Here is a 26914-nt window from a genome sequence, read left to right as displayed (position 1 = left end):
AAAACTCTTCGGGACCGTCTTCCCCCACCGGAGGCGCGCACAGCATCTCCTTCGATGCAAATGCACGCTGTTATATGACTGTTGACTGTTGTGGCGGTAGCAACAGCGTTCGCATTCCCGTTTCAACCCCCATACAGACTGAAAGCAACCCCACAGTTAAAGAGACTTGCGATATAGTTACTGTCAGTATTCGGTTAAGAGTGGACGGGTGTTTTGCTGTACGTGCGTTTTATTTTTTTAAAAACAATGTTTCTAGAAAGGATTCGAGACTAGTATTTAATAATAATACAAGTTGCAACAAGGACAATCTGGAAATTGAGTTTTTTTTCTTATAGTTTGACTGTGTTTAAAAAAAATTGACTGATACAGAAAAAAATTGAGTGGTGCGGTTTGGACAGCTCGTAACCAAATCTGGCGGATTATAAAAGTGACCACGTGAGAAGGTGGGTAGATACCAGCTCACCAACTACCCACCAAAATCGTCACCACCGCCAACATCACCACCACCAACATCACCACCACAATCATCATCACCATCATCATTCGACCAACAACAATCTAAACGATCTCAAACTGAAGAACAGTCTCAATAATAATAACATCGACTTCTTGTCGTCGCACCAGCCTTATTGGAGGCCGTCGAAGGAAGACATGCCAATGCTTCTTCAACAGCCCTCACACGTTCTCCTTCCACCCCACGAGACGACGGACCAACCCTTGGACTTCACCATGTCCAAATTTAAAACAAAATCATCAGCTACCGTCGCCTCACAACTTAAACAACAAATTTCTAATTTGGCTGCACAAAGACAAATGATGCTGTTACAAACGAACGGAGTTTATTTTAACCGTACTACTAATAATAATAAAGGTTTTACTAGAGGTAGTTCACCATCTAGTAGTAGCGAAGAAGAAGGTGTTGGACCACCTACATCATCACCTAGATCATCACTACCAAGTCCTGGACCATTAAGAGGAGAAGGTAAGAAAATGTTTTAATCAAAAAAATTAATTGGTTTAAATGTAAAATTGAAGTGAAAGGATTTTTTTGTTAATGTTGCAAACAATTTTTAGGTACAACACATTAATTTTTTAATTAAATTAATAAATTAGACACATTTTTAGTATTTTTTATCTAATAAATAAACATGAAATATTAAACTCAACACTTATTGTTAGGCGGTAATAAATAATTTCAAAATCACACTTGATCATAAACTCAATACTAATTCTATACTATTACCACAACTGTTCCATGTAATTATTCACAGATATTGTGTTAAAATAACCATAACATTTAATCGGATAAATAATAATTTAAGTTTTTAGTTTAACTAGACGTTATCATTTCACCCACAACAAAAATGAATCTACCAGGACTTTTAAAAATTTCGCGTCTACCTGATGTGTTCGTTTTTCTTAACACCTGCGGTTCCTTTTGCTTAAAGTAGTCCTACTCAGGTAGATGGACTCCGCATTCTATACCGTTTCCTTTTGCATACGTTTTGACGAATTTGAATACAAAATGTATCAGGGGAGACCTTTAACATAAATCAAACGGTATAAGGAAACTGTTAAACTTTTTCTAAGTAACAGGATTTTTACAAAAAAAAAAACCTTTTTGAGGATGTCCTTGTTAGTTATTATTAACGATATCGCAGGTGCTACCAAAAACCGAAATAAAAGTAAATTTTTTTTTGCGGTTTCCTTAATATATAATTCTTTGGTTCATGGCGGCAAATTACCTCAGCTCCCTATTTTTTCGTTCCTTTTTTTGTTGTTGTTCTGTTGGTACTAATACATGTATAATTCGTTCTTGGAAGGGTTGATGGCCCACGCCATCCCGTGTATATCATGACAAAGAAACCAATTCAATTAAAAAAAAAACCAACAAACATTCTAATAATAAAATCGGAAGGTGTAAAAGCAAAATTCATTACTCATTGTCAGTAAGTTGCCACGACCGTTTATGTTAACGAAGATACGTTAATTAATTATGGTAACGAGCTCGCGGAGAAGATTAACGTCTTCGTCCTAAACGTTAACACGAAACTTTCGATAACTGAATTTTCTCAATAACATTTTAATTTCTGATGAATTTTTATTGAAAAATTAATTAATATAAACGTTTGGAATGTAATTAATAAGCGTTAACTTAAAATGTCGTTGAAGAAATACCTTGAATTAAAAAGAAACATAAGGATATTTTAGTAATTAACTTACTCACATATAGATAGTTTTATCAAATATTAAGAAAATGTTTAAATTATTGAGATAATCGTTTATTCAATCAAAACGTATTCCTATTAATAAAATCTTATCTTCTAATCTATCAGTGTTATAAAAATAGAATATCTCGTAAAGATTCTATGAAGATTAAGCTCTAAAATAAAAGTTATTTCATCTTTTAATTATCATTATAAAGATAGTTATGAATTTTTAAACATCTCACTTTTTAAGTATTCATAATGTTGTTTTTAATAAAATTATATCTTTTAATGTATGGGTGTTTTAAAAATGGAATTTCCCATAAAGATTTTAAAAAGATTAGGCTTTAAAATAAAAATAAATTTATCTTTTTATTCTAATTAGAAGCTTAGATATGAAGTTTTAAAGCTTGAGTTAAAATTTAATTAATTTAAATAAATGAAAACAATAAATTTCAATAAATCGCTGAAGCATTATTTTTGATGATTATTATGTCAAATTAAAGCTCAATTCTTGATCTTTAAGAAAACATTCAGTAATCATAATGTTTGGTAATCAAATTTTGAAGATATTCTAATTTATGGTTAGCTCTACTTTTTCATTTATACAACCTATTTGTGATATTAAAATCTTATCTTCAAAACTATTGGTGATATAAAAATAGGATTTCCCATAAACATTCTATGAAGCTTAAGCTTTAAAATAAAAGTTAGCTTGTATTTTTATCTTAATTAGAAACTTAGTTATGATTTTATTAAAATTTTGTTAATAATAAGATGAAAATAGATGACAACAAAAAATTAATAAATTGCAGAAGTGTTATTTTTGAAGATTAAGAAATGATTTTGATGTCAAATTAAAGCCCAATTCTTCATCTTTAAGAAAACACTCAGTAATCATAAAGTTTGGTAATAAAATTTTGAAGATATTCTAATTTATTGTTAGCTCTGCTTTTTCATTTATACAACCTATTTGTGATATTAAAATCTGATCTTGAAATCTATGGGTGATATAAAAATGGGATTCCCCATAAATATTCTATGAAGCTTAAGCTTTAAAATAAAAGTTGTTTTATATTTTTATCTTAATTAGAAACTTAGATATGAATTTTTTAAAATTTTGTTAATAATAAGATGAAAATAGATGACAAAAAAAATTAATAAATCACAATAGCGTTATTTTTGAAGATTAAGAAATGATTTTTATGTCAAATTAAAGCTTAATTCTTCATCTTTAAGAAAACAATCAGTAATCATAATGTTTGGTAACAAAATTTTGATGATATTCTAATTTATTGTTAGCTCTGCTTTTTCATTTATACAATCTATTTGTGATATTAAAATCTTATCTTGAAATCTATGGGTGATATAAAAATGATATTCCCCATAAATATTCTACGAAGCTTAAGCTTTAAAATAAAAGTTAGTTTGTCTTTTTATCTTAATTAGAAACTTAAATATGATTTTTTTGAAATTGCGTTAATAATAAAATGAAGATAGATAACAACAAAAAAGTTAATAAATCGCTGAAGCGTTATTTTTGAAAATTAAGAAATGATTTTTATGTCAAATTAAAGTTTAATTCTTCATCTTTAAGAAAACAATCAGGAATCATAAAGTTTGGTAACAAAATTTTGAAGATATTCTATTTTATTGTTACCTCTTCTTTTTCATTTATACAAGCTATTCGCGTTATTAAAATCTTATCTTATAATCTATGGGTGTTATAAAAATAGGATTCCCCATAAATATTCTATGAAGCTTAAGCTTTAAAATAACAGTTATTTTGTATTTTTATCTTAATTAGAAACTTTGATATGAATTTTTTAAAATTATGTTAATAATAAGATGAAAATAGATGACAATAAAAATTAATAAATCGCTGAAGCGTTATTTTTGAAGATTAAGATACGATTTTTATGTCAAATTAAAGTTTAATTCTTCATCTTTAAGAAAACAATCAGGAATCATAAAGTTTGGTAACAAAATTTTGAAGATATTCTATTTTATTGTTACCTCTTCTTTTTCATTTATACAAGCTATTCGCGTTATTAAAATCTTATCTTGAAATCTATGGGTGATATAAAAATAGGATTCCCCATAAATATTCTACGAAGCTTAAGCTTTAAAATAAAAGTTAGTTTGTCTTTTTATCTTAATTAGAAACTTAGATATAATTTTTTTGAAATTGCGTTAATATTAAGATGAAGATAGATAAAAACCAAAAAAGTTAATAAATCGCTGAAGCGTTATTTTTGAAGATTAAGAAATGATTTTTATGTCAAATTAAAGCTCAAATCTTCAACTTTAAGAAAACACTCAGTAATCATAAGGTTTGGTAACAAAATTTTGAAGATATTCTATTTTATTGTTATCTCTTCTTTTTCATTTATACAAGCTATTCGCGTTATTAAAATCTTATCTTGTAATCTATGGGTGTTATAAAAATAGGATTCCCCATAAATATTCTATGAAGCTTAAGCTTTAAAATAACAGTTATTTTGTATTTTTATCTTAATTAGAAACTTTGATATGAATTTTTTAAAATTATGTTAATAATAAGATGAAAATAGATGACAACAAAAAATTAATAAATCGCCGAAGCGTTATTTTTGAAGATTAAGATACGATTTTTATATCAAATTAAAGCTCAATTCTCCATCTTTAAGAAAACACTTCGTCATCATAAAGTTTGGTAATAAAATTGTGAAGATATTCTTATATATTGATACCTCTGCTTTTTCATTAATTCAATCAAAACATATTTGCTTTAATAAAATAGTATTTTCTGATCTATAGGTGTTCTTAAATTACGATTTCCCATAAATATTCTACGAAAATTAAACTTTAAATCTTTCTATCCTACGGAAAACCATAGATATGAATTTTTAAAGATGGTGTAATAATGAGGTGAAAATTAAAATTATAAAATTCAAAAAATTGCTAAAATGTTATTTTTGAAGTTTAAGAAATGATTTTTATGTTAAATTAAAGCTTATTTATTACTTTTTAAGAAAATGTTTAAAAACCATAATGGTTGATAACAAAATTATCGCGATATTTTCTTCTTTCAAGGAAAACGTTCGTATTAATAAAACTTTATCTTCTATCTGATAAGCGTTATAAAAATGGTTTTTCCCATAAACATTCTATGGGGAGTAAGCTTTAAAGTAAGAGTCATTTCATTTTTATACGCTAAATATGTTGGAGAAATGTTATTTATCATAAATTTTGTATTAAAATTAAGCTTTAAGATAAATGTTATTTCATTTTTTAATCGCAATTAGAATCAACATAATCGATTCTTAAAGATTGTGTTATAATTTGTTGTTTTACTCAAATCATGACATACGTTTGATGGTTACCGATCATTATATAATTTCCAATGAAGATTTATATAATAGATGCATGAGAATCATGTAAATCTAATAAGACATGGTGTATAAATCGACATGAAATCAGTAATAGGTTAACATATCACGCCCTGTTTTGAAATTTATATTCACTGCTACAAAAGCTGTAATAAAAAAGTCTGAAGAAGAAAAATGATCACTGAGACAAAAATCTTAAAATCGTTTAAGACTCGTTAAATGAATCTGAAAAAGTCTTAGGAATGATCCAAAAGTGTTCGATTTCATGTGAAATCGATTGAAATAGTTTAAATGATTGGAAAAGCGATGATGATAATTGACAATCATTTAAGGTACGTTAAAATCACCTTAAAATTGTTAACTTATAAAATAAAAATAAATGGGTTTTTTATTATCTAAAAAGAAAGAAAACATTACATCCTAAAATAAATCTTAACCGCAAATAAATCGAGCAACAATTGATTTAGAAAATAATAAACTTAATCGAAAGCTCCACTAATTAACCCAATTAGAGATAAATATTTTTTCATTTATTTTTACTTCTAATATTAACTAAAAATGACAGTACACTCCTTATTTATTCATCATTGAATAATGATCAAGAATAAATTGTGGTTTTTCCAACAAACTATTTTAGTATAGCATAATAATAAACGTTTTTTTTTTTCATAACAATAAACGTTTTTAAATGTTGTAACTGTGACAATGCATAACTAAATGTTAATTGATCATTCATTATAGAATTTTATACATTTTCTTTTGACTTATTTTTTTGTGTGCAGTGTTTCTTAATCACAATTAGTGTCGCAATTGAGTACCCGCCCGATCAATTATTGCTTTCCAAAAGTTAAAAAGATTACGAAACAAGAAACGCGAGCCCCCGGGACGTTTTCGAGTACCATTAGATGATGTCGTCGTTGTAGTAGTGGTAAACGGGGATCCATTAAAGACCATTAGAAAGAGGTTGTGGAAAAAGGGGCGATGAAGTGTGAAAAAAACTTTTTCTTTTGCTGCATACATTAAGTAATAATATGACAGGTTGACGATATAATACAAATTTAAATACGTCAATTAAGTTTTAGGGGGCTTCCTCCCCATTTGCATTTTTTTTCTGGCTCAAACTGGTGCGAACCATTTTCGTGATTCGAACGTAATGACCATTATCATCACTCTATGGAAAACTAATAATGAACCATTAATACCGGCCAATTTGTTTCATTATTGTAATTCATCGGTCGGCTTCGCGCGCCGATGGTCTTCGTTCTTCGCGGTGGGGCCCCCATATGAGTGAGTCAGCGGATTTTCAACGACGGACAGACGGCAAAGACGACGTACCACCAGAAGAAGTGACCATTAGTTGAACCGTACGGCGTCCCCGGCGCGATCTACGTTTGCTGGCTTCTTCAGATGGTACGGTCTCGGAGTATACCTGGACCCGCAAATCATTAGCATGGGAAAGGGGCCGCTGACTCAAAAACAAAGAGCCGCCGGCCTTTGATACCAAATGGTTTCGACCCGGTTAAACTCCTCTACTTCGTACCATGCAAATTTTTCAGTCGGCAAAAAAGTGACGGATGACGAACGATTCAACTTCCAAGAATCACATCAAATCAAAAAGAATATTAAAAAAATAAGTAAATTAAATACGATTTTTTGATTCAATTATTTTATCTTTGGCAGATTTTTATCATTATCATGTCTAATGTCTAACTAGAAAATGATGTAGTTATTAGCTTTTAGAATTATGTGAAGATATTTCCAAGATTTTTGATAACGTTTAACCTTTCCAGGTTATTTTTATACATAAATTTAACAACAAAAACGTTACTTTCTGCCACTCCACAGCAATGAGAACAGCATCTCCAGTCATCCACCAACCTAAATATCAATAAGAGCAGAAAATGCTAGATCTTTGAGATTTACACTCTCGAACAATGTAATCCTTAAACCATACAAGATTACACTTTTTTATCACAGCCACAACATCTTTAACATCTCTAAGTAGCTTGGTACTCTTGGGTTAGCTAACAACTTACGAATAACTATAAAACAAATCACTAAGATATTACAAGGACAAGACGACAGGTTGGGTGGCATTGGGTAGGGTGTGGCAAGTGTTTAGTTGAAGCAAATGTCTACGAAAGTAGTGATATTAGACACCAAATGCAGTACAAGAAACCTGTAAAGCAAACCAGAAAACAGTTTCGGTTTAATTTGAATTTTTCTGGTTTCTTTCTGCCATAACCATTAAAGAAGCCAAAGATAAAATAAAAGCCTGAAAGGACCCAATATAAATAGGAAAAATGGCAAAAAATGTCAAAATGAACTATGGCTAATAAATAAATCACAGTATCTTACAAATTTTCTTAAATTTGACACAAAAAAAGCTCTCTGGTATTAATAGCCCGATCAAAATCTTTATTCTCTTTGAAAACCAAATCTTACTTAAGCCCATAATTAGCTTGTAATAGCTAATAAAATCAGAGATTACGTGTTTGTTAACTTTATTCTCAAAAGACATCAAATTCAATTCTATAATACTTGATATTTGGAAATTTGGTATAGTAGACCTTTCTTCCTAAACACAAAAAGTTTAATTTCTCATTTCTGAACAGTTATGGAAAAAAAATTTTCTTTAGCCTTATCTTAGAAAAGGATGAATATAAATCGAGTGTTCAAATAACTCCTTGGAATTTCAAAAGAACGTATAATATAACTTTCAACATTCTTTTTTTTTAGAGAAAAAAGTTTTTTAACATAAAATACATCATGCTACTAAGACAACTGTTTGTAAATTCTCCTTAAATTCTTGATGTAAAAATAGAAAAATGATTTTAAAAAGTGTCCCATTGGATTAAATTTGATGATGATCTTCATTAGAAGTTTTCTAAATAAAGGTTTTACTCAGTGATGATAAAGGAAACATTAAAATAATGTTAATTTAAAACGGAAACCAATTAATAATGTTTTATTAACCTCATATAATTATTCCACTATTAAAAAAATAAATGGTACTTAACTTTATGAGATGATCTTTACAATCTTTTTTTTTTATAGAATTTAATTAATTTTTTTCCTTCTGAAATATGACGCAAGTGTTTTGTGTTAAAATTGAATGTTAAATAACAACTAAAACTAGAACTAACACTAAACCTAGAACTAGAAACATTCTGATTTAGCCGTGCGTCTTTTAAGACGGCTAAACTCAAATAATTCCTGTTCTATGTCTAGTGTGTTAGTTCTAGTTTTAGTTCAATGAAACATATATAACAATCTGGAGGTGAATAAAAACTAAAAATAGAGCTAACACTAGCACTAGAACTAACACTAGACCTAGAACTAGAATCATTCGGGTTTAGCCATGCGTCTCTTAAGACGGCTAAACCCGAATGATTCTAGTTCTAGGTCTAGTGTTAGTTCTACTTTTATTTTAATAAAAATATACAGCAATCTAGCTGAATAACAAGTAGAACTAGAACTAACACTCGATACTTGAACTCGATACGTTCCAGTTCTAGGTCTAGTGTTAGTTCTAGTTTTATACTATTACTAGCACTAAGACCTAGAACTAGAATCATTCGGGTTTAGCCGTCTTGAGAGACGTGCGGCTAAATCCGAATGTTTCTAGTTCTAGGTCTAGTGTTAGTTTTAGTATTGCACTAGCACTATCACTAGAACTAACACAAGACCTAGAACTAGAATCATTCGGGTTTAGCTGTCTTGAGAGACGTACAGCTAAAGCCGAATGATTCTAGTTCTAGGTCTAGTGTTGGTTCTAGTTTTACACTATTACTAGCACTAACACAAGGTGGTTAGCTGTCTTGAGAGACGTGTGGCTAAACCCGAATGATTCTAGTTCTAGATCTAGTGTTAGTTCTACTTTTATTTTAATAAAAATATAGAACAATCTAGCACTGAATAATACGTAAAACTAGAACTAACACTAGACGTAGAGCTAGAAAGCTTCGGGTTTCTTTCTTTTATTGAATTTATCCCATAAATAAATCAATCTGTTATGTATGTAGTCTTCTTTAATCATTTTTCGAGCCTTCCGCATGCAGTATCTGGGTTTCTATTAGCAGAATTTAGCCTACCGCCTGCAGTATCTGATCTTGTTTTAGCAGTATATACTCTTCTGCCTGCAGCATCTAGTCTGCTACAACCAGTGAGTTTACAAAGGACTAATAAGGTAGATTTAGTCTACCATTTGCAGTATTTACCATTCTAGTCTTGTTTTAGCAGTATTTAGCCTTCTACTAAGCACTAATCTAATTTTCTGTCAACATTATCTAATCCTATCTTAATGATATACACAGTCTATTTATCACTTTCTAGTCATCTTGGTGTAGATTGTTTTCTTCTGCCAGCAGTTTTCAACTAGTTTTCTATTACATAACTGGAAAATTCGTATCATGATTAATAAGCAAAACTTTTTGATCATTATTTTATAATCTTTATAATTAAACAAATTAAGACTTTGATTAAGAATTGGTCTGTTAGAAGAACTTTGCCAAGTGTCTCCTTTACAATAACGTACAACAATGATTTTTCAGTACGTTTCAGTACCTGCACATACTTGTTCAAATTGTTGTTTTTTAGATATTAGTATTTATCTTAAAAGTGATGAAATTCTCCATATTTCTCAAGAATTAAATAAAAAATGGAAAAAGTAAAAATTTTTTGTGAGAAACAACAAAAGACTTAATTTATTTTAATAAATAGACATGTTTCGAAACAAATGTTTCATCTTCAGTACTTAAAAATAATTACAAAATGATGGAAAAAAATTTTAAATATGTTGGGAATAGGTATGAATTTTAGTTATTTTTCTTAAATATTTTTCTTCTTTTTTTAGAAGTATTTTGTTTTTAAGAAAAATAACTAGAATTCAGACCTATTTCCAACATATTTAAAAAACTTTTCCATCATTTTGTAATTATTTTTAAGTACTGCAGATGAAACATGTCTATTTATTGAAATAAATTAAGTATTTTGTTGTTTCTCACAAAAAGTTTTTACTTTTTCCATTTTTTATAGTATTCATCTTCTTATCCTATTTATAACTATCATTCAAAATATTTATTATAATTTCCAATAATAACATAAAGTACATACTGAAATGTCTGAAGACGCACGGCTAAACTCGATACTTTCTAGTTCTAGGTCTAGTGTTAGTTCTAGTTTTATACTATTACTGGCACTAACACAAGACCTAGAACTAGAATCATTGGGCTTTAGCCGTCTTAAGAGACGTGCGGCTAAATCCGAATGTTTCTAGTTTTCGGTCTAGTGTTAGTTCTAGTTTTACACTATTACTAGCACTAACACAAGACATAGAACTAGAATCATTCGGATTTAGCCGCACGTGTCTCAAGACGGCTAAATCCGAATGTTTCTAGTTCTCGGTCTAGTGTTAGTTCTAGTATTGCACTAGCACTATCACTAAAACTAACACAAGACCTAGAACTAGAATCATTCTGGTTTAGCCGCACGTCTCTCAAGACGGCTAAACCCGAATGATTCTAGTTCTAGGTCTTGTGTTAGTTCTAGTGATAGTGCTACTTTTATTTTAAGTTTAATTTTAAGTTTCCGAATGTTTCTAGTTCTCGGTCTAGTGTTAGTTCTAGTTTTAGTCAAATTGAAGATGAGCAATCTATCGATGAAAAATAATTAAAACTACAACTACCCTTCTTTATTTATATATCGTATAGACAACTCGGGGAATACCCCCATTATCTATGAGGTTGGAATAGAGTTCAATAGAGCAATTGGGGGAATACCCCGAGTTGTACTATATCGAGATTTTACTTACTTACGTTGATTGGAATGAAATGAAGTGGAAAAAGTTAAAAAAAGGAAAATGTTAATTTTAATTATTAATGTAATTAATATTTTTTTAAATGTGACAAAGTGTTTTGTGTCAAAATCGAATGACTAAATAAAAGGAATATGAATAAAAGTAAAAAGATGATGGTGGAGTACGGCGGCGTCCTTCTTAATGGAAATAATAAAATTTGACTCGGGCAAAGCGTCACAATGCTCAATTATAAAGTAATTAGTCAGAAATCGCGCGCGAGTTCGCGGCCGAATCGATTTCTCTTTCTCTCCTCCTTGCTCACCTCTTCCATGGGACCCGTTTCGTTCGAAAACCCCCTTATCTTTATCTCCGTGCTTTTAATGCGAGAGGCTTCGCTCCTAAAATTAATCGAACTGCAGCAAACCCACAAACCGAAGTCGATATATCTGGGCGTACGGTCGGGGGCCGCCTCTGCGAGCTCCGCCCCACCGGCCGTATTAAAATACGTTTTGCATACCAATGATTTATTAGGGGTATAACCTTTTATTTTATTTTTTATTTTCGTTTTTTATCTTCTCGTTCCCTTAAGTAGTTAATAACCTCTAACTCGTTCTCTTACGTTTTCAGATATCGCGACCTCGCCCATCGAAACGGAGAAACCTTACGGTAAGTTTACAATAAAACTTTTTTTTTATTAACATTTAGTTTTAAATTAAAGTTAGAAGTCCTTCTCTCACTTATTGTCGTATTAAGAACTGTTTAATAATCATAAATCCGTCGTTAAATGATGATTACTTGACTATAAATAGAGGTGATTATGCTTAATATACATATATATTTTATTTTAACATTAAAACTAATCCTTGACATTCTATTAAATTTTAATGGATTTAATGGAAATTCTTAGGATTGGACAAAAAACGCTTTACTCATTGTTCCAAAAAAGCTTTTCTAGAAAAAGTAAAATCTTTCAAAACAATCCTTTTAGTTAAAAAGGAACGATTCTTTAAATAACTTTTTAAAGAATTCTTAAAAAACCCCTTCTGTCATAAATCAGAACACGATGGGGTTCTGCCCCCTGATAAAGAGGTACTCAATAAGGGTGACAAGTGTTTTGTAAATTCTTTCGCTAAGGGAACATAAAAAAAAGTATCGCGTCGTGCAGGCAACTGGTGTCTTGTAGCAAGTAGCATATCTTCTATGGGGCAAGGGTGTTTTACCCCGCGGCAAATGGGGGTGATCCAACAGGTTTAAATGCGCTTTTCATATCGCATATACATATCTCGTGGGGTTTTCGTCCCCCTTAGATTACTAGTAAACGCGTTGACAGAAACATGGATTTTATTCACCCCCAAGAACTAAAATAATATCAATTCGAATACGAAATATAACAACATTTTTATTCTAATTAATATAGACTTTCCCCCCGAAGAAATTCTCACCGCTTGTTTTACGAGCTTAATCTTTACTCGGATCGTAAAGTTTAAAAAAAAGGAATTTTTTTATTTAATTCAATAACTCGGTTGAATATTCATAGTGTGTTCGTTTTCTTTTTTTGTGTTCGTTGTAACGAACTGAGTTAATTTATTCGTCTGTGGGTTGTAAAAGTTTCAATTAAATTTTTCTTATTAAGAAAAGCTCTTCATATCACGATTCTTGATGTCACCAATTTAAAAATTCTCGTTAAAGGTGCCGCCGTAACGCGGTAGCAAAAATGCCCTCCAGGTACCACACCATCGAAACCGAGGAGAATCGCCCGAAAAACGAACCTCTACCTGGTGTGTGTAGCGAAACTCCGCCCAACTGACGCTGTACATATTTTAAAATGCATTAAGTTATAAAAGGGGGGCGCCAGCTGACCGTAATTTTGCGGCCTGGGACGAAACAAAAGAGGAAGTGAACAGGTATAAATTAAGGAACCTTCTTTTCTTCCGTTCTCTCGTTTTTTAAATTTTTTTTTCGCCCCTCGAAACCATCGAGGTGGTTTTATCTCTCGCAAATAGAAGACAACCGACGACGACGAGAAGAGTGAATGAACGTCTTCACTCTTCTTCTGCGAAGAAGAATGCCACAATGGTGATGCCACGCAGAACCTTCTATGGCCACCGGGAGGAGGTAAAAACTCGAAGATATTCCGCATCTTTCGTTGTCGTCGTTTAACTTCGCGGTTTTCCCTTCGCGTCTCACTCACAACATGAGAACGACCTTGAGCAAAACGCGGTGATATATTTATGTTGTTTACTTCTTTAGTCGTTCATTTAAAGTTCTTGGTGACTCGATTCAATGGTATTAACTTATTGAATATGTTGTTACTTTATAAAAGACTTTTACTTGTTTTTGTTACTCACTACGTTTTAATTTCACTCTTTTAAAACTGATTTCCTTCGCATTTTGTTCCAATTAAAGCAAATTTAATAATGATATCACATTTTTAATTGGAATTTACATAGTTTTAGAAAATTTCGTGTACTTTTTGATTTTATTTCTAGTTTATTAATGATTTCGTATTTTTTATCGAATTCTACACACCTTTTACTATAATTACTAAAAATTTCATAATTCCAAATCAATTTATAACAAAGCTATGGATTTTTCTATTCTTAAAAATCGAATTTTTTGTTGTTCTAGATTAAATTTAAATAATTTAAATGAAACAATACGATGTTCGATAAAACTTCTTTCTTGTTATATTTATTAAATTCCTCGCTACCAGTTTCAACCTAATTTTTTAGGTCATCATCAGCCGAATCTACATGACCAAGAAATCACAATTACAAACATTCTTTAAATAAGTTATCCCATACAAAGACAAAAAATAATAAACAATTCTTAATTAGAATTTTAACTTACGTTCAAATAAAAGTCTTTATAAAAAGGAGACACGAAATACACAATTAAACATTTTAAAAAATATAAGTTATAATGTATCAAAATTTACACACATTATAAAAATGAGAACTCTGCAAAACTGAACATACATTGGACGAAGCAAGATCTAAACTGCTTTATAATAAAATCTCTGTTATAAAACAAACAGGTTTCGCAAGAAAATTTAACAGACATAAATAACCTTTTACCAAAAAATATACAAAGAAAACGAAGCCACAGAAAACCAAAAGAAATTTATATTTTACTTAGGTGACTAACCAAAGGTGTAAATTTAATATCCAATTGCTCATTGATAAGTTAATATTTGTTGTTTTTAGTATTTGTTAATTTCTAGAGCTTCCTTTCTTTTGTTTTTTAGTATTTTTTTTTTTCAATAAATTTCGTGATTCCAATTCAATTTTTTTAAAAGTTACGATTTTCTTAATCCCAAATAGCTTAGTTTTAGGTACTTTTTGACAACTTGTAACTATTTTATTTCAACTTTATTAATGATTTCGCATTTTTTATCAAAATCTACACACTTTTTGCTATAATTACTAAAAATTTCATAATTCCAAATTAATTTATAACGAAATTATGAATTTTTATATTCTTAAAAATTATTTTTTTTGTTATTCTTGAACACATCTTACTTTCATGGTCCAGGACAATGTTAATTGAAATTTTTAAATTGTGTCGTATTTTTTATTTAAATCTACAATCGTTTTAGTGTAACTCATAAAAATTTCGTTGTTTCAAATTAATATTTAAAAAAGATATGACTTTTTATAACCTCTTAAACCTTCATTTTTGATGATTTTGGATACTATTTGATTTGATCACCTATAACAGCACCATCTCAAATTTGGTAACAATGTCTTAATTTTGATTAGAATCTGCACACTTTTTAATATAATTTCAATTAATGTCGTGATTCCAACTCGATTTTTTAAAAAGTTACGATTTTCTTAATATAAAATAGCTTAGTTTTAAGTACTTTTCGATTTGACAACTTGTAACTTTTTTATTTCAACTTTATTAATGATTTCGAATTTTTTATCGAAATCTACACACTTTTTACTGTAATTACTAAAAATTTTATAGTTCCAAATCGATTTATAACGAAATTATGAATGTTTCTATTCTTAAACATCAAATTTTTGTTATTCTTCAACACTTCTTACTTTCATCACCCAGAACAATTTTATTTAAATTTTTTAAATTCTGTCATATTTTTTATTTAAATCTACAATCTTTTTGGTGTAACTCATAAAAATTTCGCTGTTTCAAATTGATATTTAAAAAAGATATGAATTTTTATAACCTCTTAAACCTTAATTTTTGGTGATTTTGGATACTATTTGATTTGATCACTTATAACAGCACGATCTCAAATTTGGTAACAATTTCTTAATTTTGATTAGAATCTGCACACTTTTTAATATAATTTCAATTAATTTCGTGATTCCAACTCGATTTTTTAAAAAGTTACGATTTTCTTAATCCCAAATAGCTTAGTTTTAGGTACTTTTCGATTTGACAACTTGTAACTTTTTTATTTCTACTTTATTAATGATTTCGCATTTTTTATCGTAATCTACACACTTTTTGCTATAATCACTAAAAATTTTATAATTCCAAATCAATTTATAACGACATTATGAATGTTTCTATTCTTAAACATCAAATTTTTTGTTGTTCTTCAATACTTCTTAATTTCATCACCCAGAACAATTTTATTTCAACTTTTTAAATTGTATCTTATGTTTTATTTTAATCTACAATCTTTTTAGTGTAATTCATCAAAATTTCGTTGTTTCAAATTGATATTTAAAAAAGTTATGAATTTTTATCACCTCTTAAACCTTCATTTTTAGTAATTTCGGATACTATTTGATTTGATCACCTATAACAGCACCATCTCAAATTTGGTAATAATTTTTTAATTTCGATTAAAATCTGCACACTTTTTGATACAATTTCAATTAATTTCGTGATTCCAACTCGATTTTTTAAAAAGTTACGATTTCCTTAATCCCAAATAGCTTAGTTTTAGGTACTTTTCGATTTGACAACTTGTAACTTTTTTATTTCAACTTTATTAATGATTTCGCATTTTTTATCGAAATCTATACACTTTTTACTACAATTACTGAAAATTTCATAATTCCAAATCAATTTATAACGAAATTATCAATGTTTCTATTCTTAAAAATCAAATTTTTTGTTGTTCTTCAATACTTCTTACTTTCATCACCCAGAACAAATGTATTTCAATTTTTTAAATTGTGTGGTGTATTTTATTCAAATCTACAATCTTTTTAGTGTAACTCATAAAAATTTAGTTGTTTCTGCACACTTTTTAATACAATTTCAATAAATTTCGAGATTCCAATTCGATTTTTTTTTAATTACGTTTTTCTTAATCTCAAATAGTAAGACTTGTAACATTTTTATTTCAAATTTATTAATGATTTCTCATTTTTTATCGAAATCTCTCACAAATTCATCTCAAAATTTACATAAATAACATAATGGTTGTAATTTTTTACAGATATACTGAATTCACCCTATATTTTTGCTATTAAGTAATATTTTTTGGCAAGATGTTGTAGAACGTTATATCTTGAGATATAGCCGGAGGGTATGGTTTCTTTTTTTACCTGGGGCTAATGAATACCGCCCTCAACTACCTGTGCAACTCGCAGAACCTTGGCAGAGCGGCGCCAAATTTCTACAAATCATCCAGAAGAGACCACAGCCGTTCCGAATCCATGGGAACAATACATCAAAGTAGCAAATTAGAGGTTTTGGACGAACCGCGCTTTGTGTTTCGAAAATTACCTCTAAATGGAGAGGACGAAGCGATTTCTCCTCGTTCCTCTTTGAGATAACGAAGAAATAACCAAATATTCGTTCACGTCAACTTGAAAATAGCCGGACAAGTTGAAGAGGCCGGCGTGAGAGCTAATTGAAAATAACGTTGACATAACTCCGGGAATCGGCCTGTTTCATTATTCATTAAATTGTTCCGCGTAGAAAAATAGCGGATTTAATTGCGGCAAGTCGCGGACGTATATAGAAAAAGGTATTAAGCGGGAACGCGCGTTAAACTTAATGTCCCGGAATAGAAAAATGCGGTGGAAAAAGCGGCGACGAAATAATAAAAAAAAATCCCGCGGAGAAAAACCCGACCTTGGGTTCGCACTGCCACACGTGACGTTCGAAAGATACGACAATTTGCATAAATTATTGTCGGTCGCGCGACAAATCGTATGGGAATTAAGCCCCGGCCATCGCCTTATATGGCTCCCGCCCTACGATAACAATAAATACGTGGGTTACATGCTGAGTGTACGCAATAAATCGACTGAATAATTGCCGCAATTATCATTTATTGTCATCGACTAGAGCTACTTGCAGTTTTCAAGTCGACATTCCATCGTAATGTGTTAAGAAGGATTATGAACATTTACGTCGTTCTCGTTGTTCAGAAAACTCGATCCATTGTTATTAACTCAAAACTTGTTTTCATTGGTACAAATATTAAACATGTAGGTGTGGTTTTTATTATTAATGTAAAACCTCGTAAAACCACTTAATACAGGGATGAGAGTGTCTGTTAGACCCAAAAATTCGTTATATGGACTGCTACCTCCCAGCAACAAGTGTACAGCTCGAAGGCCCGTTCGTGACGTCAACGCTGAGTAACCATTAAATCTAGAACTAACACTAACAAAAGACCTAGAACTAGAATCATTCGGGTTTAGCCGTCTTGACAGACGTACGGCTAAATCCGAATGTTTCTAGTTCTAGGTCTTGTGTTAGTTCTAGTATTGCACTAGCACTATCACTAGAACTAATACAAGACCTAGAACTAGAATCATTCGGGTTTAGCCGTCTTGAGAGACGTGCGGCTAAATCGGAATGTTTCTAGTTCTCGGTCTAGTGTTAGTTCTAGTATTGCCCTAGCAAATTCGTTATATGGAGTGCTACATCCCAGCAACAAGTGTACAGCTAGAAGGCCCGTTCGTGACGTCAACGCTGAATAACCATTAAAACTAGAACTAACACTAGAACTAGCACTAACACAAGACTTAGAACTAGAACCATTCGGGTTTAGCCGTCTTGAGAGACGTGCGGCTAAATCCGGATGTTTCTAATTCTAGGTCTTGTGTTAGTTCTAGTATTGCACTAGCACTATCACTAGAACTAACACAAGACCTAGCACTAGAATCACTCGGGTTCAGCCGTCTTGAGAGACGTGCGGCTAAATCCGAATGTTTCTAGTTCTCGGTCTAGTGTTAGTTCTAGTATTGCACTAGCAAATTCGTTATATGGAGTGCTACATCCCAGCAACAAGTGTATAGCTAGAAGGTCCGTTCGTGATGTCAACGTTGAATAACCATTAAACTAGAACTAACACTAGACCTAGAACTAGAAAGTTTCACTAACACTAGATCTAGAATGTTTCTAGTTCTAGGTCTAGTGTTAGTTCTAGTTTTTGTTCAATGAAAAATATAATAATCTAGCGTTGAACACAACTAGAATGCTCTTAACGAACCTTAATGTCTTGCTCGGTGAAAAATCATTCAGATCCTTTGAGGAGATAACTGCGACCCAAAAATCGAGAATCTGATACGATTAATAGCAGGACAGAGGCATAAAACATGCTCAACCTCGTCTTTCGCACATAGTCGGTATTCAACATCATCGGCTAGGTCTAACAAGTTGAGGTGTGACCCATTTGAACTTTAATACTGCTAAGAGTCTTTGGAATATGGCTATAAAAATAGGTGTAGTAACTGCAGTTTTATAAACATCTTCTGGAGCCACAAAAATTTGATGGTATGCTCGTACGAGATTAATTTTCGCACAATATTGATATATAGATATGTGAAGCAGAAGCAACTGAACATGAAGATAGTCTACAAATGCCTAAAACAACCATTTGCTCAAATTTAGATTTTGCTATATTATATTTTGTTTCATCCAAGCGTCGTGGACGACAAAAAGGAAGATGAGTTTGCGTTATAATTCGATGTTTAACAAGAATATCTGATTTAACAAGAGAACCTGATGTGGATAAAGTAGTCATAGTATCAATTAATTTATGATTTCTAATAAGCCCAAATTTGTGAAAAAATCAGCACCAATAATAGGACGTGTTACGTCTGGAATGGTAAAAATAAAAGTAAAGTTTCTGCGTAGGTTTAAAGTAACGGTTAGCATCTTTTTACCATAAGTAGAGATAACAGAGTCTTCCGCTGCTGTGAGCAGTGAACTAGTGTTTAGAAGCATGCAGAACGTCGTTGAAGAGAAACTGGTTGATTTTTGAAATTTGAATGAGATTTACTACGTGAGTATCGATAATTTTGACAAAAATTAGATTTTATAAAGCTATTTCTGTCTTGTAATTTTTTCTCTAAGCTTTTTCTGGCTTTTGAGTAATGTTTTGAAGCATTTTTTAATAAATTGAATTGATTTGAATTGGATTGAGGTTGATAAGATGGATTTCAATTTTAATTATGACTATTAACTTGAAAGATTTTTTGTGATGAATAATTTTGTGTATTAATAATAATGGATTCCCAAACTTTATCTGCTATTTGTAAAAGGTTGCTAGTATTTTTTTTACCTGAGGCAAGGAAAGCTACAGGAATAGTTTGTGGTAATCTTCGTTTCCACAATTTTAGACTAATCATTTGTGTATAACCTACAGTATTTAACATGCCTCTGTAAAAATCAGAGGGCTTTTTTGGTGATTCCGAAAATTAACTGGTCGAGATGTTTTTCCTCACTATTTGATAAACGAAATCAATACATTTTTGATGTAATTATACAAATCTTGCTGTAGTGGACATGAAATAACATCATAAATACTAGCAAACATTTCTAGAGGTAAATTTGTAATTACTAAATTGTATTTTGTCTTGTCAGAAGTAATTCTGGATAAATTAAAATGTGCTTTGATTTGAGACAACCAGATTTCTGGATTTGAAATCTAGAAGGCGAAATCTCTCTTTAGCCTATGGTCCAATTCTATGTTTGGCCATCGCAAATGATACACCAACTGCTGCCTCTGAACTCACAAATGCTTTAGCGTTGCTCTCTCGTTCTAGCTCATCCGCCGCTTCATTGCCAGCAACCTCAGAGTGACCTAGAACCCAGATCACAAAAACTCTGTTATCACAACTCAGTGTGTTTAGAACTTTAAACTTCTATAGTCATTAACCAGAGCCAGAAATACTTAGCCAGATGAAATTAATTTGTAATTAATCTCTTCGTTAATTGACGACAATGTATCATTGCCTCAGCCTGAGGAATTTGGTATTTTGGATTTGATTACTTCAAATATCATCTCAAATCTTCAAGTAGTTAAATTACATGTTGGCCATGGTAAAAACATAAAAAAGTTAGCAACAATCTATTTGTAGGTGGGCTTGCCAAATTTCTAAAAAGAATCTTTTTAATACCTCTCCATTCGAGGTTTGATGTATGAACTTGTGTTAACAAATGATGAAAATATTCCTCTGACAATCGATTTTTTTAATGAATTTATCATCTGACTCATGGTGGACACGATCTAGTCCTAATCAATTCCATTATGGTCATAGTTTTTTTTAATTAAATCGCTGTATAACACCATTTAAAGCACTATTATAGAATTTTAGGAGGTTTGTTATGATTTGAGGTTAGATATACATGATATGCCATCTAGTAAAAAATGAGTTGAACGTATTTTATTGGATAAACCGGTAGGTACGGATTGACCGAAAATATCTACCAGTTAACGCTATCAACAAGATAAATCCGTTAGTTAAAGTTAACAACCACTTTAACTAAAAGTAGGCCTAAATAGATAATATTAATAGTATAACTTAAAAATATTTTGTTTTACTGTATAATTATTAATTTACAATACAAATTTTGAACTGTTAATTTGAAGTTGAACAGAATGCAAAAAAGGTGAATAAAGTTTTTTTTTGGTTGGTAGCAGGTACCCAACTGACCTACCTCACGGGTTTCTGAATTAATTTCTACGGTTGTTTGAGCGACGTCATCCATTGAGAAGGATACAACAGCCGACCAGGCTGTATACGTGGGCAATCCATCATCATCGTGAAAACTGTAATAACGCATCTGCATAATTTGCTTGCCGCAAATTGGGTTGGTTCTACCGCGTTAAGAAAACCAACCGTGCTGCCGCTCTTAAAGTTACTTAATAGCAATCGTGTCATTCTTTTTTTCGTATTCTTTTGAAGTTAACAAAATTATTCACTACTAACTTAGTTCAATTTACAATAATTAATTTACTTTCTATTGTATGTATAAATTCTTTGTTTAAGGACAGATATAATTGATTTAGTTTCAACTTCTATACCTAACCAGATAAACTAAATAATACGTCATGTTCAATTAATTTAAATGTCATATTACTTTCAACGTGATGATTAACGACTTAAACTATATCGTATCTCTATCATATTGTACGAATTACTCTCGTGTAATAAATATACTTTATGTCGTAACGTCCGAAAGACCTCGAACGTTTTTCGTGGTAGACATTATCTATTTAGAGTCTTCGTATTTAAACACAAGTGAGAGTCACGACAACAGGACTTACTATGTCACGCAAGAAATAAACACTTAAAAAGTAATTAGGGATAGTTTTGGTATCTAGATCATGCAGTTATGGACACGTCTAAAATGAAATATGCGCCTATTAACGAATCAAATAGTGTATTTTTTTGTTGTTGTTCACGTCACGGTGAGGATAGCTCATTAAAATTTTTAACGAATAAATCAGAGGGGAATTTTTAAATTTTCGTTTTGCTCCAATAGGATTTCGTGAACTTGGATGTGTCATTAAAGCTGGTCCTTTTCGTGATGTTGTGCGCCATTGGTGTACGTTTCCGTTCGGTCATTACGTTTTCCTTTGCAAAATTTCTCGTTCGGGGCCATCTTCGTCTCTCGGCATCTTTGTCTTTCTGAAGAGTAAAATTAGCATCTTTTATTACTTTTTTTTTTCATTTTTTTTTCATTTCCTCCCCGTGGAGATCCGCAATTAAATCGCGCGAGCTTTACAATTTAGATTAAATTAGTCCTCCTTTTTCTTCGCTCTTCGATTTTATCGCGTGGAGGACCCATTTGAATATGCATTACCAAGTCTGTTATTAAGACATTTGCGTGCTATTAAAAATGGGTGTTCTGATTATGAACAGACCCCGCTGCGAAAGATCCAACGGTGCGAATCCGGTACTATATATACAAGTTGACCCCACTTTTATGTTGCTATTTTACATTTCGAAATATAATTACAATAGAATGTTTTAAATAAAACTAGGTTAGTGGATCAAGAAGTTAGAAATAAAAGTATTTTTAAATAACCTAATTAATTAAAGAAAGATAAGTTAATCTTAATAATTTCTGTAATATTTTAATAATCGGTTTAGCAGTTCTTCGGCGAACGGAAAGATAATTATAATAAAAATTAAGGAATCACAGGTGCACTTCCGGTCGGCGAGCGTTCGACCGACCAGAAGAAGTTATTAGTCACACGAAACAGACCGCTGCATCCTACATTCTTTAGCTAACGACAACGAACGCCTCCGGATTCATTTCGTATGCACCTCATGCACCGCACGTTAGTTTTTAAAATTTTATATGTTAAATTTAAACGATTCCCCAAGAATTATTTTCACGAGAAAAGAAAAAAAAAATTTCATAACCGCCGCATTCGATGGCACATTAATTTTTTAATTACCGAACAGATTGCTCGATCCGAGAGATAGGCTCTGCGTTATAATTAGCGTAATTAATCCATTAATAACGAAAGAGAGCGGAGAGGTGGGCTCTACGAATAAAGGTTGCTTAAAAGTTACAAATATTCAGATAACCAACGAAAGAAAACCGCCGAAGTAGATTTTGGTCGTTATACCTCCAGTCTCTAAAGTTTTCTAAAAAAAATTGTTATAATTGGTCTTGTTTTCATGATGACTCTTCCCGTTTATTGTTGCTCTCGTTTACTCATCTTAAATTAACTTATCATTAAAACGCAATTTGGGTTGATTAATTTTTAAACGCACTTTTACTTAGATATGAATACACGTTTCAAATTCTTTTAGGGATGAATAAACTTTCTCTTAATAAAGATTATTCAATAAAAACTTGGGTAACAGTTTCTTAATTTTTATTAGATTCTGCATACTTTTTAGTACAATTTCAATTAATTTCGTGATTCCAACTCGATTTTTTAAACAATTATGATTATCTTAATCCCAAATAGCTTAGTTTTAGGAACTTTTCGATTTGACAACATGTAACTTTTTATTTCAACTTTATTAATGATTTCGCATTTTTTATCGAAATCTACACACTTTTTACTATAACTACTAAAAATTTTATCATTCCAAATCGATTTATAACGAAATTATGAATCAAATTTTTTGTTGTTCTTTAATATTTCTTACTTTGATCATCCAGAACAATTTTATTTCAATTTTTTAAATTGTGTCGTATTTTTTATTTAAATCTACAAACTTTTTAGTGTAACTCATAAAAATTTCGTTCTTCCAAATTGATATTTAAAAAAGTTATGAATTTTTATAACCTCTTAAACCTTCATTTTTGGTGATTTTGGATACTATTCGATTTGATTACCTATTACAGCACCATCTCAAATTTGGTTACAATTTCTTAATTTTGATTCTAATCTGCACACTTTTCAATACAATTTCAATTAATTTCGTGATTCCAACTCGATTTTTTAAAAAGTTACGATTTTCCTAATCCCAAATAGCTTAGTTTTAGGTACTTTTCGATTTGACAACTTGTAACTTTTTTATTTCAACCTTATTAATGATTTCCCATTTTTTATCGAAATCTACACTTTTTACTATAATTACTAAAAATTTCATAATTACAAATCGATTTATAACGAAATTATGAATGTTTCTATTCTTAAAAATCAAATTTTTTGTTGTTCTTCAATACTTCTTACTTTGATCACCCAGAATAATTTTATTTCAATTTTTTTAATTGTGTCGTATTTTTTATTTAAATCTACAATCTTTTTAGTGTAACTCATAAAAATTTCGTTGTTTCAAATTGATATTTAAAAAAGATATGAATTTTTATAACCTCTTAAACCTTCATTTTTAGTGATTTTGGATACTATTTAATTTGATCACCTATAACAGCACCATCTCAAATTTGGTAACAATTTCTTAATTTTGATTAGAATCTGCACACTTTTTAATATAATTTCAATTAATTTCGTAATTCCAACTCGATTTTTTAAAAAGTTATGATTTTCCTAATCCCAAATAGCTTAGTTTTAGGTACTTTTCGATTTGACAACTTGTAACTTTTTTATTTCAACTTTATTAATGATTTCGAATTTGTTTTCGAAATCTACACACTTTTTACTATAATTACTAAAAATTTCATAATTCCAAATCGATTTATAACGAAATTATGAATGTCTCTATTCTTAAACATCAAATTTTTGTTATTCTTCAACACTTCTTACTTTCATCACCCAGAACAATTTTATTTCAATTTTTTAAATTCTGTCATATTTTTTATTTAAATCTACAATCTTTTTAGTGTAACTCATAAAAATTTCGCTGTTTCAAATTGATATTTAAAAAAGATATGAATTTTTATAACCTCTTAAACCTTCATTTTTGGTGATTTTGTATACTATTTGATTTGATCACCTATAACAGACCATCTCAAATTTGGTAACAATTTCTTAATTTTGATTAGAATCTGCACACTTTTTAATATAATTTCAATTAATTTCGTGATTTCAACTCGATTTTTTAAAAAGTTACGAATTTCCTAATACCCTAATAGCTTATTTTTAGGTACTTTTCGATTTGACAACTTGTAACTTTTTTATTTCAACTTTATTAATGATTTCGAGTGTTTTATCGAAATCTACACACTTTTTACTGTAATTACTAAAAATTTTATAGTTCAAAATCGATTTATAACGAAATTATGAATGTTTCTATTCTTAAAAATCATTTTTTTTGTTATTCTTCAATACTTCTTACTCTCATCATCCAGAATAATTTTATTTCAATTTTTTTAATTGTACCATATTTTTTGTTTAAATCTACAATCTTTTTAGTATAACTCATAAAAATTTCGTTGTTTCAAATTGATATTTAAAAAAAATATGAATTTTTATAACCTCTGAAACCTTAATTTTTGGTGAATTTGGATACTATTTTATTTGATCACCTTTAACAGCACCATCTCAAATTTGGTAACAATTTCTTAATTTTGATTCGAATCTGCACACTTTTTAATACAATTTCAATTAATTTCGTGATTCCAACTCGATTTTTTAAAAAGTTGTCATTTTCTTAATCCCAAATAGCTCATTTTTAGGTACTTTTCGATTTCACAACATGTAACTTTTTTATTTCAACTTTATTAATGATTTCGCATTTTTTATCAAAATGTACACACTTTTTGCTATAATTAGTAAAAATTTCATAATTCCAAATTAATTTATAACGCAACTATGAATGTTTCTATTCTTAAAAATCAATTTTTTTGTTATTCTTCAATACTTCTTACTCTCATCATCCAAAATAATTTTATTTCAATTTTTTGAATTGTGTCGTATTTTTTATTTAAATCTACAATCTTTTTAGTGTAACACATAAAAATTTCGTTCTTCCAAATTGATATTTAAATAAGTTATGAATTTTTATAACCTCTTAAACCTTCATTTTTGGCGATTTTGGATACTATTTGATTTGATTACCTATAACAGCACCATCTCAAATTTGGTAACAATTTCTTAATTTTGATTCGAATCTGCACACTTTTTAATACAATTTCAATTAATTTCGTGATTCCAACTCGATTTTTTAAAAAGTTACGCTTTTCTCAATCTCAAATAGCTTATTTTTAGGTACTTTTCGATTTGACAACTTGTAACATTTTTATTTCAACTTTATAAATGATTTCGAGTTTTTTATCGAAATCTACACACTTTTTATTATAATTACTGAAAATTTCATATTTCCAAACCAATTTTTTCTATTATTAAAAATTTATTTCATTGTATGTTATAGCTTATTTTTAGATTCTTTTTGATTTATATATATTTTTAATTAATTAAAAATGAATTAATTCTTAATCAATTCATCATTTTGGCCACATCCAAATTTAGATTTCGTTTAACGTTGCATCAAAAGGAGTCGAAATCTTTACGATCGCTTGATGTGACTAAATAAGGAGACGGCATTTAAAGGGAACAATTTGCGCGTATGGAAATTGTCGAACATTAAAAACCGATTTCTCGACTTACATTTCCCACGGACAGAAACGACGTAGACTGACGTTTAGTAAAGAAATGACAGAAACCGTTTACGGAGGCGACCAGATCAGCAAAGAGACAGTTTCTTTTTTTTTCTGCTTCTTCGCCTTAGTGCCGCCGTCTTATGCATTACAATATGTGTTTGGAGTTTTATGTTGCAGCATTAGAAATGCAAAGTGAACGCCCGCGTTGCGCTCCAGTTTTTGCTCACCAAGCGACGCATTAATATTTAACCGGACCGACCATTATCGTTAATCACAAATGATCACGTTTCGTATTTTATACAAGGATGACCATAAGAAAACAACTTTTAAGCGGAAATTAG

At 30.3% G+C, this 26914-nt stretch overlaps 1 protein-coding gene across 2 annotated transcripts in view; it reads left to right on the top strand.

Annotated features, from left to right (window-relative positions):
- Window positions 1-434: 434 nt before the first annotated feature.
- The window catches only part of LOC111414353 (POU domain protein 2-like), an 84059-nt gene continuing 57579 nt past the window's right edge, over window positions 435-26914 (top strand). For both annotated transcript variants that reach the window (XM_023045672.2, XM_023045671.2), the window contains exons 1-2: window positions 435-982; window positions 12003-12041. In XM_023045672.2, the coding sequence (XP_022901440.1) occupies window positions 652-982; window positions 12003-12041 (370 nt within the window). In that variant the 5' untranslated portion in view covers window positions 435-651. The remainder of the gene's footprint in view (window positions 983-12002; window positions 12042-26914) is intronic.

This window comes from Onthophagus taurus, chromosome 11 (assembly GCF_036711975.1).
Source record: "Onthophagus taurus isolate NC chromosome 11, IU_Otau_3.0, whole genome shotgun sequence".
Classification (NCBI taxonomy): domain Eukaryota; kingdom Metazoa; phylum Arthropoda; class Insecta; order Coleoptera; family Scarabaeidae; genus Onthophagus; species Onthophagus taurus.
This window is presented reverse-complemented; position numbering and strand designations above follow the sequence as displayed.